General features: G+C 36.5%; 1 protein-coding gene across 1 annotated transcript in view; it reads right to left on the bottom strand.

Annotated features, from left to right (window-relative positions):
- LONP2 (lon peptidase 2, peroxisomal) overlaps positions 1 to 14350 on the bottom strand; it is a 530106-nt gene that overhangs the window by 512842 nt on the left and 2914 nt on the right. The window contains exon 2 of the mRNA XM_053719407.1: positions 4352 to 5360. Within this exon, the coding sequence (XP_053575382.1) occupies positions 4352 to 5360 (1009 nt within the window). The remainder of the gene's footprint in view (positions 1 to 4351; positions 5361 to 14350) is intronic.

Raw genomic sequence — 14350 nt, 5'->3', positions numbered from 1 at the left:
ACACAAACAGCTACCAAATGCACAGCAGTTGTGGTTTTGCTTCCTCTGATCCCCACGACTGGATAACTTATTACTGTTCTTACATAGCAGCCCCTGTTCTATTTGAGCAGTTATTTTATTGTGTCATTTCTCTGATGTATCTCCCAATAAAATGTCATCATATTAAAAGGGATAGTAAACCCCAAAATGTTCTTTTATGATTCAGATAGAACATAACATTTTAAACAACTTTCCAATTTAATTTTATTATCAAATTTTCTTTATTCCCTTGTTATCCATTGCTGAAGGGGCAGCATTGCAGTACTGACAGGAAGCTGAAAATATCTATTAGCAGCAGCTCCCACTAGTGTAGGATATGTGCATATTCATTTTTTAACAAGGGATACTAAAAGAACGAAGCACATTTGAAAAAAAGAAGTAAATTTAAAAGTGTCTTAAAATGACATGCAAGTTTATTTTTGACTTTCCTATCCCTGTAATCCTTCTTTTTTAAATGATTAAAACTATATTTTCCAGCTCATTTCCAGATCCCTTGATGACAAAAAGTTAACACCAAATCGATATCACACCATTTTTGCATTTAACAAGTTGCCTACATGCAATGTCCAAGCAAAACAAAGCTAAACTGTCTGGAACAACTAAAAAAAAACTGCAGACAACACAGCTGTGTGAGGTGTAAAAGGACACTGGCAACAAACAGTCCATCTGAAAGCGAATGTAAATTTTGATGAACCGGTGCCCGGTTTTTAATAATCCTATTAAAAACAGGGGCACTTTCATTCATAAAACTTTACATTTCACTGGTTTTGTTAAAATACTTACCTTTTCTTCGTGAAAGCCGCTCCAGCGCTTCCCCGCAAGCCTCTTCCTACGTCAGAAATTACGTTCCCGGCCTTCCTCCACTTACGGCGTTGCTTTAGGCAATGATTCCCCCAGGGGGAAGCTGTGATTGGAGGATGCCGGAATCGTCATTGCTGACCTATGAAAAGGCTTGTGACGGACTGGAGAAGCGCTGGAGCGGCTTTCACAAAGAAAAGGTAAGTATTTTAACAAAACCAGTGAAATGTAAAGTTTGATGAATGAAAGTGCCCCTGTTTTAAATAGGATTTTTAAAAACCGGGCACTCATTCCGCTAACTTTACATTCACTTGAAGCGTTTGTGACAGCATACACATTATTTCTGCAACAGAAAGAAGATAATCTATTATTGCAGGGCCATTGCAAAAAATATATACAGTATATACAATTATACATTCCGAATGCTTAAACTTGTAACAATTAAAAAAAAAAAAAAAAAAAAAAAAAAGAATTTAAAAATTGCTCATCCTCTTCCCTCATATTGGACATAAAAAAATTGGCCTTTAGCTTATTAAAGGAACAGTTCACTGTAAAATAGTTTTTCCATGAATGTGTTCTCCATGACTTGTTATACCAGCTGCAGCATATAAAATGTATGATAACTTGCTCATTTATTCTTATTTTTGTAAAATAAATAGCTGTATTTGCTCTTTGAAACCAAAGCCCATCAAAATAGGTTAGGCTTGCTGACAGATCAGATCTTGTAATCTTATCACTCAAATGTTTCCCTTTCTTATCTCTGTCTCTGTACAATACTTTGAAAAAAACAATTGAAAATGATAATTTTAGAGCTTTATCTCTTTCACCTCCCGCTGTGAGTGTAATTTCTTCTGCTGGCTGCGTTTACATAGTTTATAAAGAGCCTATACCTAGGTATAGAAACTTTCAGTTTAGGTAGGGATACTACAGGCTAAATCATCTATTTCAAATGCCAATATAAAGGCTGAGTTATTAGTAAACAATTTAAGAAACACTCCAGCAGGTAAAATAGATCATTGGGAACAAATTAAAGGAGAGAAAGGTTTTGGGTAAACTGTCCCTTTAATGTACTTTTTAAAATAATTCTAGAATTTTCAAATGGTTTTAAGATTAATTTTAGGATATTACTTGGTTGGACAGAAATGTAACTTTACAAATTCTGTAAAAAACAAACAAACTGTGATTACTATTATCCAGTAAGTTCCTGGCAACGTTGCTAATATAAAGGGATAGTCTAGGCAAAAATAATGATTCAGATAGAGCATACAATTTTTTTTTTTTTAAATTTCTATTTATTAGAATTTTATACATTGAATATTACATGGAAAATAAAACAAATGAGTTACATTTCCGAGAAAAAAAATTACATGAAAGGCAGAACAGTTACATCCAACAAATAAATCAGTTTTGGCTGTTATGTCACAGAATAAGAAAAACATCCAATTAACATATTAGTTTGAGTAGACATACATAAGATAAACAAATGACATATGATTATATAGCTCATTTTTCTGGTTTTTTTTTTTCTTTTTTTTTCTTTCCCACCTTTTATTAAATTAAATTCTCATTTGTTCGAGTACTGAATCTCTCCCTCCCTAACCTACCCCCTCATCCTCCTCTCTCTTAAAATACATAAATTACATTCAACAAGGAAAAAAAAAAAAGAAAAAAAAAAAAGGGGAAGGAAAAAGATAAAGACAGGGATTGGGGGAAAGGAATTTCCCCCCCTCCTCCCAACCATGCCCCCCCCCCCCGCCACGACCCCAATTCTGAAATCCTGGATGGTAAAAATTATCCGTTTTTATTGCATTAGTCAGATGACCTTGAGTTAGACTGATTAGTTCAAGGAGGGTCTCTTTACCAAAGATTGAGCAATATCAGCTCTGAGTTCCTAAACGGAAAGATTATCGTTTCTATTTCATTGGTCGGAAATCCTTTAATAAAGGCTGACCACTTCATAAAAAATTTTTTTATGTCATCTTCATTGTCGATATTAGTATCTCTTTGCTCAATCATACATTGTTTCTTTAAACAATTTCTCACCTCTGAGATTGAAGGGGACCCTGAATCCTTCCAATGCTTAAGAATCAAATATCTAGAAGCTAAAATTGGAGGGTAATTAATTTTTCCTGAGGTTGTTGCCTTTTCCCCGGTTGAACGCAAAATATGATCTGTGGCAAGGAAAGGACCAGAGGGGAAATTACCAGGTTCTTGTTAATCCAATATTCTAGTTTATACCAGAATTGACGTACTTTCGGGCAATTCCAAAACATGTGCAACATATCTGCTGCAGAGAGGGAACACTTGGGGCATTCGCTAAAATCTGAGTTATGTATTTTGTAGCCTAGAGCTGGAGTAAAATATGTTCTGTGTAAAATTTTTAGATGTGCTTCCCTCCATGTAGCGGAAAGAGTGGCCCGGGATACCCTTGCTATTGACTTCTGCACGCTATGCGAATCTATGGGTTCCAAAGGAATGAGCCTGGACCAAGCCAACGCTAGTTGTTCTAATGTTGGAATTCCTTTGTTGAAATTGAAGAGTGCATAGCAAGGGGTTATAGACATACATCCCGCTTTAATCAGAGTTAGCCAGTTTTCCAATTTACCTAAGTTCCAGGACAGACCACTATTCCTAGCTATCCCTGAACAAAAATGTCTGAACTGTAAATATGCAAAAAACTCCTTATGTGATATATTAAATTCGTTTTTCAGATGTTCAAATGTTTTTATAACATTTGTGTCTTTTTCAAAAAATTGCCGGACTTTTCCAAGTCCTTTTTGGGACCATCTGTCAAACGTAGTCATTTCCAAGCCAGGTTGAAACTTGGGATTCCCTTTTATTGGGAGGTACTGGGAGACACTACAGTCAAATTCTTAAGGCGGCCCCTATTTTCCACCAGGCTTTGATGGGATTCAAGATGCTTTTAAGCTTCTTTATCTCAGGGGGTAAAGATTTGGGTTCGCAATGAGCCAGGCCAATTGGGAGAAGTGGGTGGCAGATGTTGACCTCGAGCGATATGTTTGTGACATAGTTTTTGGAATGAATCCAATCTGTAACAGTTTGTGCGAGGAAGGCTAGATTGTAGTGCCTAATGTCTGGCAAAGCTAGGCCCCCATGTTCTTTGGCCAAAGTTAATTTTGTTATAGAGATTCTCGACTTCTTCCCTTGCCAGAGAAAGTTTCTAACTGCTTTATTGAGCAACCAGATATCCTTTCCATAAATAATTAATGGGGTGTTTTGTAAAACGTATAGAAGTTTCGGGAGGAGAACCATTTTGTAGAGGGCTATTCTCCAAGAGAGTGAAATGGGTAGGCTCTGCCAGGTTTTTAATCTATCACAGATCATTGTCAAAATAGGTGTTATATTGAGTTTATAAAGATCGTTGAATTTTACTGGAATATTAATTCCAAGGTATTTGAACGATTCGGAGACCTTTCTGAGTGGGCTATCTTTAATTGAGTCAGTGGTCTTTCTTAACCAAAATAGTTCGGATTTAGAAGCATTAACTACATACCCAGAGAATGAGCCAAATTGATCTATAATGCTGAACAGTTGGGGTATATTTACCTTTGTGTTTGAGATGTAAAGAAGAATATCATCCGCATATAATGCAGCTTTCATTTCATGTTCACCGATTCTAACGCCCTCAATGTTCTGTCTGATCCTTATTGCTAGTGATTCTATGGCAATATTAAAGAGAAGGGGGGACAGGGGGCAACCCTGTCGCGTTCCCCTCTCAATAATAATATTGGAGGATAAAGAATTATTCACTATGAGTCTGGTATGAGGACATGTATATAAATTCTTTATGAAGTTAGGGAAATTGTCCCTAAACCCAAATTTATTTAAAGAGGTGAAAAGGTGACTGAAATAAACTGAGTCAAATGCCTTAGCCGCATCGATGGCGACTATTGCAAGATCTTTGTTGTCCCCTGTCCCCTCCTCTCTTGTCTGAAAAAATTCAGACACCAGCAGAACTTCCCGAATCTTAGAAGCAGAATTTCGTCGATGTATAAACCCTGCTTGGTCATTGTGAATGATGTATGGAAGACCGCCTTGCAGTCTACGTGCCAAGATTGAGGCAAGAATCTTATAGTCTGAATTTAACAGGGCTATGGGTCGATAAGAGTCCTTGTGATTGGGGTCCTTGCCTCCTTTAAGAAGTAAAGTTGTGAAAGAAGCGGAAAAGTCAGCTGGTATGGGTTTGCCCGTAATGAAAAAATCATTATACGTATTACATAGATGAGGAGTTATCTCTTGAGTTAAGATCTTATAAACCTCGTTGGGGATGCCATCAGGGCCTGCTACTTTGTTCATAGATAGTTCAGAAATCGTTTTGCTAATTTCCTCATTGGATATCGGGCTATTTAAGACAGAGTTTATTTCTGTAGTAATTGTAGGGCAAATGATCTGACTCCAAAATCGTTCAGACTGGCCCTTGTCCTCTGTTTTTGCCGAATAGAGTTCACTATAGTATTTAGTAAATGCTTCCAAAATATCGTCTGCTTTAACCAATGCTTTCCCTGAATGGAAAATTTTTATCAATCCTGGGGGGTTTATTGTCACCTTTAACTAATTTGGCTAATAACTTGCCAGATTTATTGCCAAACCGATAGAGCTTGGCCTGAAACTTCAGTTCTCTTTGTGTTTCGATTAATAAAGCCACAGCGTCTCTTTCGCTCTTGGCTTTTATGTATTTAGCCCAAAAAAAGGGTGTTCTCTGCACTAAATAGCTGTTGTATGCATTTATCACATAATTCGTGGCCTCTTTCTCTCTCTTTTTCATTTTTTTCGAAATCATAGCGGCATATGCCGTTATTTCCCCCCTTATGACTGCTTTAGCAGCTCCCCAAAAGATCTCCAGGCGATCTACATATTCAGAGTTAAATGAAAGGTATTCCTTAAATCTGTCAACTAGGTGTTTTTTGAATTTAGGGTCATTAACCAGATAATATGGAAAAGAGAACCTTACAGATGGATTTACATGCCGGTTAAGTTGTAATTCTAGGAAGATAGGAGAATGATCGGATAAGATTACAGGAGTTATTCCTGCCGTGGTTTTCGATGTACATAATCTGTCATCAATTAGAAAGAGGTCTATTCTGGATAGAGTTTTATGAGCCCGGGAAAGGCAGGTATAATCTCGGACGTCTGGATTTTGGATTCTCCAAATGTCTTTGACGGCAAGATTGTGAGTTAAAGTTTTAAATAATTTTGTTTCAAGGTTATCCCTTTTTTGTTTTATTTGTTTGTTAGCCTGCCGCAGTCTATCCAGGGGAGACTGCGGGGCCATATTGAAATCGCCTCCTATCACCACGAAACCTTCTGAGTAAAGTAGTATTTTAGATTGTAGCATATCCCAGAACTCATAATCTAATTTGTTTGGTGCATACAGATTACAAAGAGTGAATAGTTGGCCTTGGGTTTTAATTTTTGCCAGTACAAATCTCCCCTCTGGATCCCTTTCCGAGTGAATTAATTCATGTTCCAGAGCATACAATTTTAAGCAACTTTACAGTTTGCCTTTATCATCAAATTTGCTTTGCTTTCTTCGTGGAAAGCTAAACCTAGTTAGGCTCATATGCCAATTTCTAAGATGTTGAAGACCGCCTCTTATCTCAGTGCATTTTTCAGTTTTTGACAGTTAGACACTGCTAGTTCATATGTGCCACACAGATAACATTGTGCTCACTCCCGTTGAGTTTATTTATGAGTCAGCACCGATTGGCTAAAATGCAAGTCTGTCAAAATAACTGAGATAAGGGGGCAGTCTGCAGAGGCTTAGATACAAGGTAATCACAGAGATAAAAAAGTGTATTAATATAACAGTGTTGGTTATGCAAAACTGGGGAATGTGTAATAAGGGTATTATCTATCTTTTTAAACAATACAAATTCTGGAGTAGACTGTCCTTTTAAGTGTATGTTTACAGGGGTTAAACACATAGTTACATGCAAGCAATAGTGCAATAATAAAATACTCTAACGCATTTTCATTTGGCACTTTTATGTCCCTTTAAAGCAAGAACGTCCTATTATTTGACTCAAGTGTCTAGATATTAAGTAAAATCCAGTGCCCAGACACTAACTGAATATGAAATACGGATTAACAGTATTTCAGCTGATGATTTACCATGCCGTGGGATGGAGTTTTATTACTGAAGCTATATTTTTGTGAGTCTATCGCCATCTGCTGGGACTACTGAATTTAATTGTAACTCATGTGTTGTATTTTAAGTGATGGGGTAACGTTAAAATATTTTTTTATACATGCATATTATATAACTGGCTATACCGTGACGCACACACAAAAAAAAAAACAGCAGCAAGTAAAGCAGAACTTGAATGGTCTGTTATATATACTGTACTTATAATGCACTACACACTGCAATCTTTCAGATGCAATGTAATTATATTTAATATGTACTGCTCTTTTAAGAACTGTAAAATGGTAATTTTGTTGCACAGTGATATGAAAATGTTCAGCTTACCTCCGGAGGAGCAAATTATACACACACAGGAGGCAGCGGATGAATCTGAACATCCTGTATACAGACAGACCTGGGGAGCTCTCATCATTAGCCAGTGAGCACCCTTAATACAATTTTAAATGTTTAAAAATGTTATGCAAAAAAAAAAAAAAAGTTCAGTAATATCCCTTTAAACAAGAGCAGCGCAGAAAAGCAGCAACACATTGATTGATAACTGTCTCTCTGGGATTTTTTTTCAACCCGGCCCCCTAGCCTTTACAAGTCTGCAAAGCTGTGACTACTGAATGGAAAACATTTTTTGTGAGCAATGCACCTTTTAATAATTTTTTTTTTTTTTTAAAGTATTTTTTTCTTCTCTGCAGCTAATTTTTTAAAAATCGCTTTAAAAGGGGACAGGAAACCTTAAAAATGTAATTCATAATTTGGATAGGCCATAGAATTTTAAACAACTTTCAAATTTACTTTTATTATCAAATATGATTAATTATCTTGTTATCCTTTGCTGAAGGAACAGCTTTGCACTACAGGCAGCTAGCTGAATGCATCTAGTTAGTCAATCACAAGGGACAAACGCATGCAGGTACCAAACACCAGCTAGCTCCCACTAGTGTAGGATATGAGCATATTCATTTTCAACAATGGATACTAAGAGAACAAAGCACATTTGAAAATATTAAAGATTTTAAAGGTGTCTTAAAATTACATGCTATAGCGGATCCTTGCAAATTTAATTTTGACGTTCTTATCCCTTTAAGTAAATCAACACATTGCAGTTAAGATGGTGCTTTAGTGTAACTGACTAATTTACAACCGAATTTCATTTCCAAAACACCTGCAGAAAAAAAATTCCCTGAACAAAATCAACAAAAGTGAAAAGGTTCTGCCTCTGGGGTATATCTTGATATGCTCTTTAACACATGCTATAAAAGAAACAAAGTAAATTTGATAACAGAAAGTAAATTGGGTGTTTGTTTTATTCTATGCTTTATCAGAATCATCAGGGACAGTCTAGTCAAAATGAAACTTTCATTATTCAGATAGGACATGTAATTTTAATCAACTTTCCAATTTATTTTTATCATAAAATTTGCTTTTTTCTCTTGGTATTCTTAGTTTAAAATAAACCTAGGCAGACTCATATGCTAATGTCTAAGCCCTTGAGGGCTGCCTTTTATCACATGTTTTTCAAATTCCTTTTCAACACAAAGAGACAGAAAGTACACGTGGGCCATATAGATAACACAGTGTTCAGGCACAGGGGGTTATTTAAGATTTAACACAAAACAATGCTAAATTTAAGACAATAGGTAATAAACAGTCACAGTCATGTGATCAGGGGGCTGGAAGAAGGTTCCTAGATACAAGGTAATAACAGAGGTAAAAAGTATATTAATATAACATTGTTGGTTATGCAAAACTGGGGAATGGGTAATAAAGAGATTATCTATCTTTTTAAACAATAACAATTCTGTTGTAGACTGTCCCTTTAATGCCCCTTTTAGGGGTCTTGGATAAGATCATTTTATTGGTTGGAATGACCTATCACTGAAAGATGTTGATAGCCCCCAGGCTGGCCAGTAGTATTCCAACAGTCAAGTTAACAAAAAGCATCTTTCTGCTGTGAAGATAATATACATAAACATATCTATTTATCTGTAAGGGACAGTGAAGCCTGAATTAAACCTTCATGATTCAAACAGAGCATGCAATTTTAAACAACTTTCTAATTTACTTCTGTTATCTAATTTGCTTTTTTCTCTTGGTATCCTATGTGGAGACGCATACCTAGGTAGGCTCAGAAGCAGCAAAACACTTCTGTGAGCTAGTTGCTGATTCGTGGCTGCACATATATGCCTCTTTATTGGCGCAGATAGCTCCCAGTAGTCATTTGCTGTACTTTGAAGGGATGGTGAGAGAATGAAGCAAATTAGATAATAAAAATAAATTGGAAAGTTGTTTAAAATTGCCTGCTCTATCGGAATCATAAAATAAATATTTTGCGTTGTATGTCCTTTTTATATAGTAGCTGAACCTCAGGATATATTATCACCTTGGGCTATATATCCAAGGGAAGTAGTAGGGTGCTAGTTTACCGACATACACACACATATATATATATATATATATATATATATATATATATATATATATATATATATATATATATATATATATATATATATACACACACATACATACATATATACACACACACACACACATATATATATATACACACATACATACATATATACACACACACACACACACACACACATATATATATATACACACACACACATATACACAGTAGAATATTCTGCTAAACGCTGTAATGATTTTGGATTTCGTATTGGTAATTACACAAATTATGTTTTATTCAAACAAAAAATTATTTATGTATTTTGCCAGAACTGCACTTATAACATCTAGTTAAATATTAACAGCTAGCTCATCTTCAGCAGAACTGTAACATAAAAGAAATGAAGTTACTTCCTGTCTACAAGCTGCCTCAGTTTTATTTATGTATCTATTTATTTTATGTACAACTTTCATCATATAGTATTTGTCTAGAGGTGGATTAAAAATGCATTCTGTTCTTCCTTCTCTCTTAAAGTGGATAGGTTTTTATTTATTTGTTGGCAGTTTGTCGTCAGTACAACAAAATAGCACGTTACCTTCAAAAGAAAGAAAATTTAATTATGGTCTACCATAGTGTTACTGTTGCTAACAAAGACGGAAACTTCTTAGCAATAAATATAATGGGGCCTATTTATGATAGTGTGAGCGGACATGATCCGATATAGCGGATCATGTCCGCTGCACATCGATAAATGCCAACAGCGTACGCTCTCGCCATTTATCATTGCACCAGCAGTTCTTGTGAACTGCTGGTGCAATACCGCCCCCTGCAGATTTGCGGCCAATCGGCCGCTAGCAGGGGGTGTCAATCAACCCGATCGTATTCGTATTTTTGTCTGCCGCCTCAGAGCAGGCCGACAGGTTATGGAGCAGCGGTCTTTAGACCGCTGCTTCATAACTTCGGTCTCCGGCGAGCCTTCAAGCTCCATACGGAGTTTGATAAATATGCCCCAATGTCTGAATCTGCTTCTAGTGTGTATTCCACGCGAATATGTTTTATGAAGGTGTACATGCTTATAGGGACATTAAACACTTGATACATTTATAAGTAGTTGAAGTTACTCCCCCCCATCCTTCTTGTCATGGGTGCCGCTATGTTGAAATCTTTCACCACATTCCACCAGTGCTGACGTGTTTGCTCATGTGCTGCTACTCACCTTCAGATACCTGCAGTAAAACATAGGTTCCAAAATGGCAGCACTCATAAAAAGAGGTAGGCGCATGAAATGTGCTTAGTGTTTAAAAGGGATATGACATCTGAGGCCAATTACACATGCATAGAGAAAACAATTATTTTGTGATTCAGACAGAGCATATCATTAAATAAAAAAATCTAATTTACTTCTATTATCAAATTTGCTTCATTCTCATGATATTCTGTGTTGAAGAGATACCTAGGTAGGCATCTGGAGCCCTACATGGCAGGAAATAGTGCTGCCATCTAGTGCTCTTGTAAATGGATAACATTCTTGCAAAACTGCTGCCATATTATGCTCCTAAGCGTATGTCCCTGCTTTGCAGCAAAAGACTCCAAGAGAACGAAGAAAAATGTATAATAGAAGTAAATAAGAAAGTTGTTTAAAATCACATGCTCTATCTGAATCATGAAAGAACATTTTTGGGTTTCATATCCCTTTAATATTTGTGATGAGTGAATAAGTGACTAAATATGATCTATGTGATTGACCACAGCATTATGGCTAACACCTGTACCTGTCCTCAGTGCATCCGCTAGCACATGTACATATCTGTAACCTAGCTGGGTAGTGGAAATCAACTGATTTTAAAAGAGGGAAGAAAAAAAATTCACTCTTATAAATAAGGTATACTTCAAATAGTTACATACAACAACATTTTTGTAATAACAACATATATACACACACACACACACACACTGAAATGCCACTTAAAAGTGATTGTAAATCCTAGTTTCAAACACGCTAAGATTTACCAGCACTAGACAGGCGACTTTCATTCATGAGTTTAAAAAAACAAACAAAACAAACAGTGTGGAAGGTACCTTTATTTCGCAGCGGCTTCACTGCTAACCTAAGCGGTTCCGGTCACAAATCTTTTTTATATATTTTTTAATGAGATGACATTTCCACCTCATAGCCAATAGACGTGCTAGCATACGGCACAGTGTTTTTTAAACTCATGAATGAAGGTCACCTTTAATTCAAGTGCTGGTAAGTCCTAGCATTTTTTAAACACTAGAATTTACCACCATCACTTTAAGGGCTTCTGTAAAGGGACTCGTACAACTGCACATTAAGGGTTGTCTCCAGACTTCTGACTACTGTGTTTCTGAGGGCCTACAACACTTCTTGGTTAGAATCCTTTTCATAGCCATGCAGGTTAGTCCGGCATTAACGATGGTCTTCAACCTGAGGCACTGGGTATAGCACTAAAACCTTATCAGGAATCCTTTATTAAAAGGAGCATAGCAATACAAGCAGCAATTATGCAAGTTTAAATATGTTTGCATGAAAATAGTTAAAGGAACATTGTAGTCAACTTTTTTCTTTGACTGGCATTTCAAAATAAATCCTTGTTCCTGTGCTCAATAAACCAAAGCTTACTTGTCACACTTGCAGAGAAGAAGTGACCTTCTCCACCAGAAAAATAGAAGCAGTTGTCCTTATTATCCAGTTAGTACAAGAAAAAAAAACCAAAAAAATACAGTGGTATTAGTTTCTATTTAAATTTAACAGGACATTAATATTATGTACAATTAAATTCCAGAACGCTACTGATTACTTGTTTATAGGGACAATTCCCACAGAAAGTTGTTTGTTTTTCAGCACAGGAAGATATATATATTTTTTTTAACAAAACAAAACACTAATATATTTTAAAACATTCTCTATGCATGTGTAATTGGCCTCAGATGTCGCATCCTGTAAGCCATGAGCAAATTACCCTTGCACTTATTTGGCCATGTCTCTGAGTATTGCACACCTTGTGCTTTTGGGCACTCCAGTGATGTTGCAGCTCTGAAATATGGCCAAACTGGTGGCAAGTGGCATCTTGGCAGCTGCACGCTTGACTTTTCTCAGTTCATGGGCAGTTATTTTGCGCCTTGGTTTTTCCACATGCTTCTTGCGACCCTGTTGACTATTTTGAATGAAACGCTTGATTGTTCGATGATCACGCTTCAGAAGCTTTGCAATTTTAAGAGTGCTGCATCCCTCTGCAAGATATCTCACTATTTTTGACTTTTCTGAGCCTGTCAAGTCCTTCTTTTGACCCATTTTGCCAAAGGAAAGGAAGTTGCCTAATAATTATGCACACCTGATATAGGGTGTTGATGTCATTAGACCACACCCCTTCTCATTACAGAGATGCACATCACCTAATATGCTTAATTGGTAGTAGGCTTTCGAGCCTATACAGCTTGGAGTAAGACAACATGCATAAAGAGGATGATGTGGTCAAAATACTCATTTGCCTAATAATTCTGCACTCCCTGTATGTATATATGTATGTATGTATGTATGTATGTATGTATGTATGTATGTATGTATGTATGTATGTATGTATGTGTATGTATGTATGTATATATATATATATATATATATATATATATATATATATATATATATATATATATATATATATATATATATATATATAATAAAAAAATGACACTAATACTTCAATACAAAGGGGAGATGGGGTAAGTACTATAAAAGATTATAACACCAAAAAACAATACAATGAATGTAAAACATTTTATTAAAATAAATTAAATCAATAAATAAAACTTTTTACATTCATCTGCTGCTACATTTATTGCCTACACGTATCCTGCACCTGCCTGTATCATTAACTTGCTGCACTTTAGCGTTGGACGGATCCCTGGATTCCTGCGCTGGTAGATGAGGATCGTTGTTGCTGCTGTGCTGGTTAAGTCTGCCAGATGACTTTTTGGATCCGGCTTGCTATTGGTGCACATTTAGTGCTTCATCACATGTGAGTAGATTTGATCTGCCTTTCGTTTTCGTTGGATACCATATTGGTCTGCACCATGAGGCTCTCTATATTTTTTGTATTGCAGTTAGTAAGTTATTACAGTAGTGAAGTCGAGAAATTACTAGGGAGTGGATTAGCTGTTTAGTAGTTTCATCACTCATAAATGGACAAATTTTGGAAATATTCCGTAGGTGGTTGCGGCAGAATGAAGAGAGCAATTGGATGTGGGGAATAAAGTACAGATTTGAGTCAAGTGTGACTTCAAGGCAGCGGACTTGGGGTGATGGGGAGATAGCGGTGCCGCCAACAGTGATGGAAAAATTAGAAACTGGAGTAGAGTTAGGGGGGAGGATTAGAAGTAGTTCGCTATACACGTTACCTGGCGCTTTCCCTGTGACGCTTTATATCAGCACTTCTCACCTACAGTCCTAATAAGTCCCTAACTGACCAGATTCTAAGGATCTCCCTACCAGAGTAAAGGTGAGTCAGTAACAGTTAATAAGCAGCTGACCAGCTCAGGCAGGGAATAAGAACCTGGCCAGTTAGGGGTCCTTGAGGATAGAGCTGAGGAAAAAAAAATGTACCACTGAATACCCCTTAATCTCCACAGGTAACCCCAGGGGTAAGTGTATCACAGGTTGAGAAACATTTTTTAAACTGTACAATAGTTAAACACATAGATAAAGTCCCACCCAGATGCTGCAAGCAATGCATGTCCCGAGCTGAACACAGACAGTGATTGGCCTAGTTGGCAACTGCTGCTGCCAACTGGCTCACCAGCTGGTTTCATGCTCCAGATCAGCAGTGGTCTGTGGCTCCTAAGCAGGACATTATAAGTGTTTAAGTCCTTACATGGGTTCAACATTAAAATAAAAACCATATAATTATTAAAATGATATACTTCAT

The sequence above is a fragment of the Bombina bombina genome, chromosome 1 (genome assembly GCF_027579735.1).
Source record: "Bombina bombina isolate aBomBom1 chromosome 1, aBomBom1.pri, whole genome shotgun sequence".
Lineage (NCBI taxonomy): Eukaryota > Metazoa > Chordata > Amphibia > Anura > Bombinatoridae > Bombina > Bombina bombina.
The sequence above is the reverse complement of the archived record's forward strand: the minus strand, read 5'-3'. Positions and strand labels throughout refer to the sequence as shown.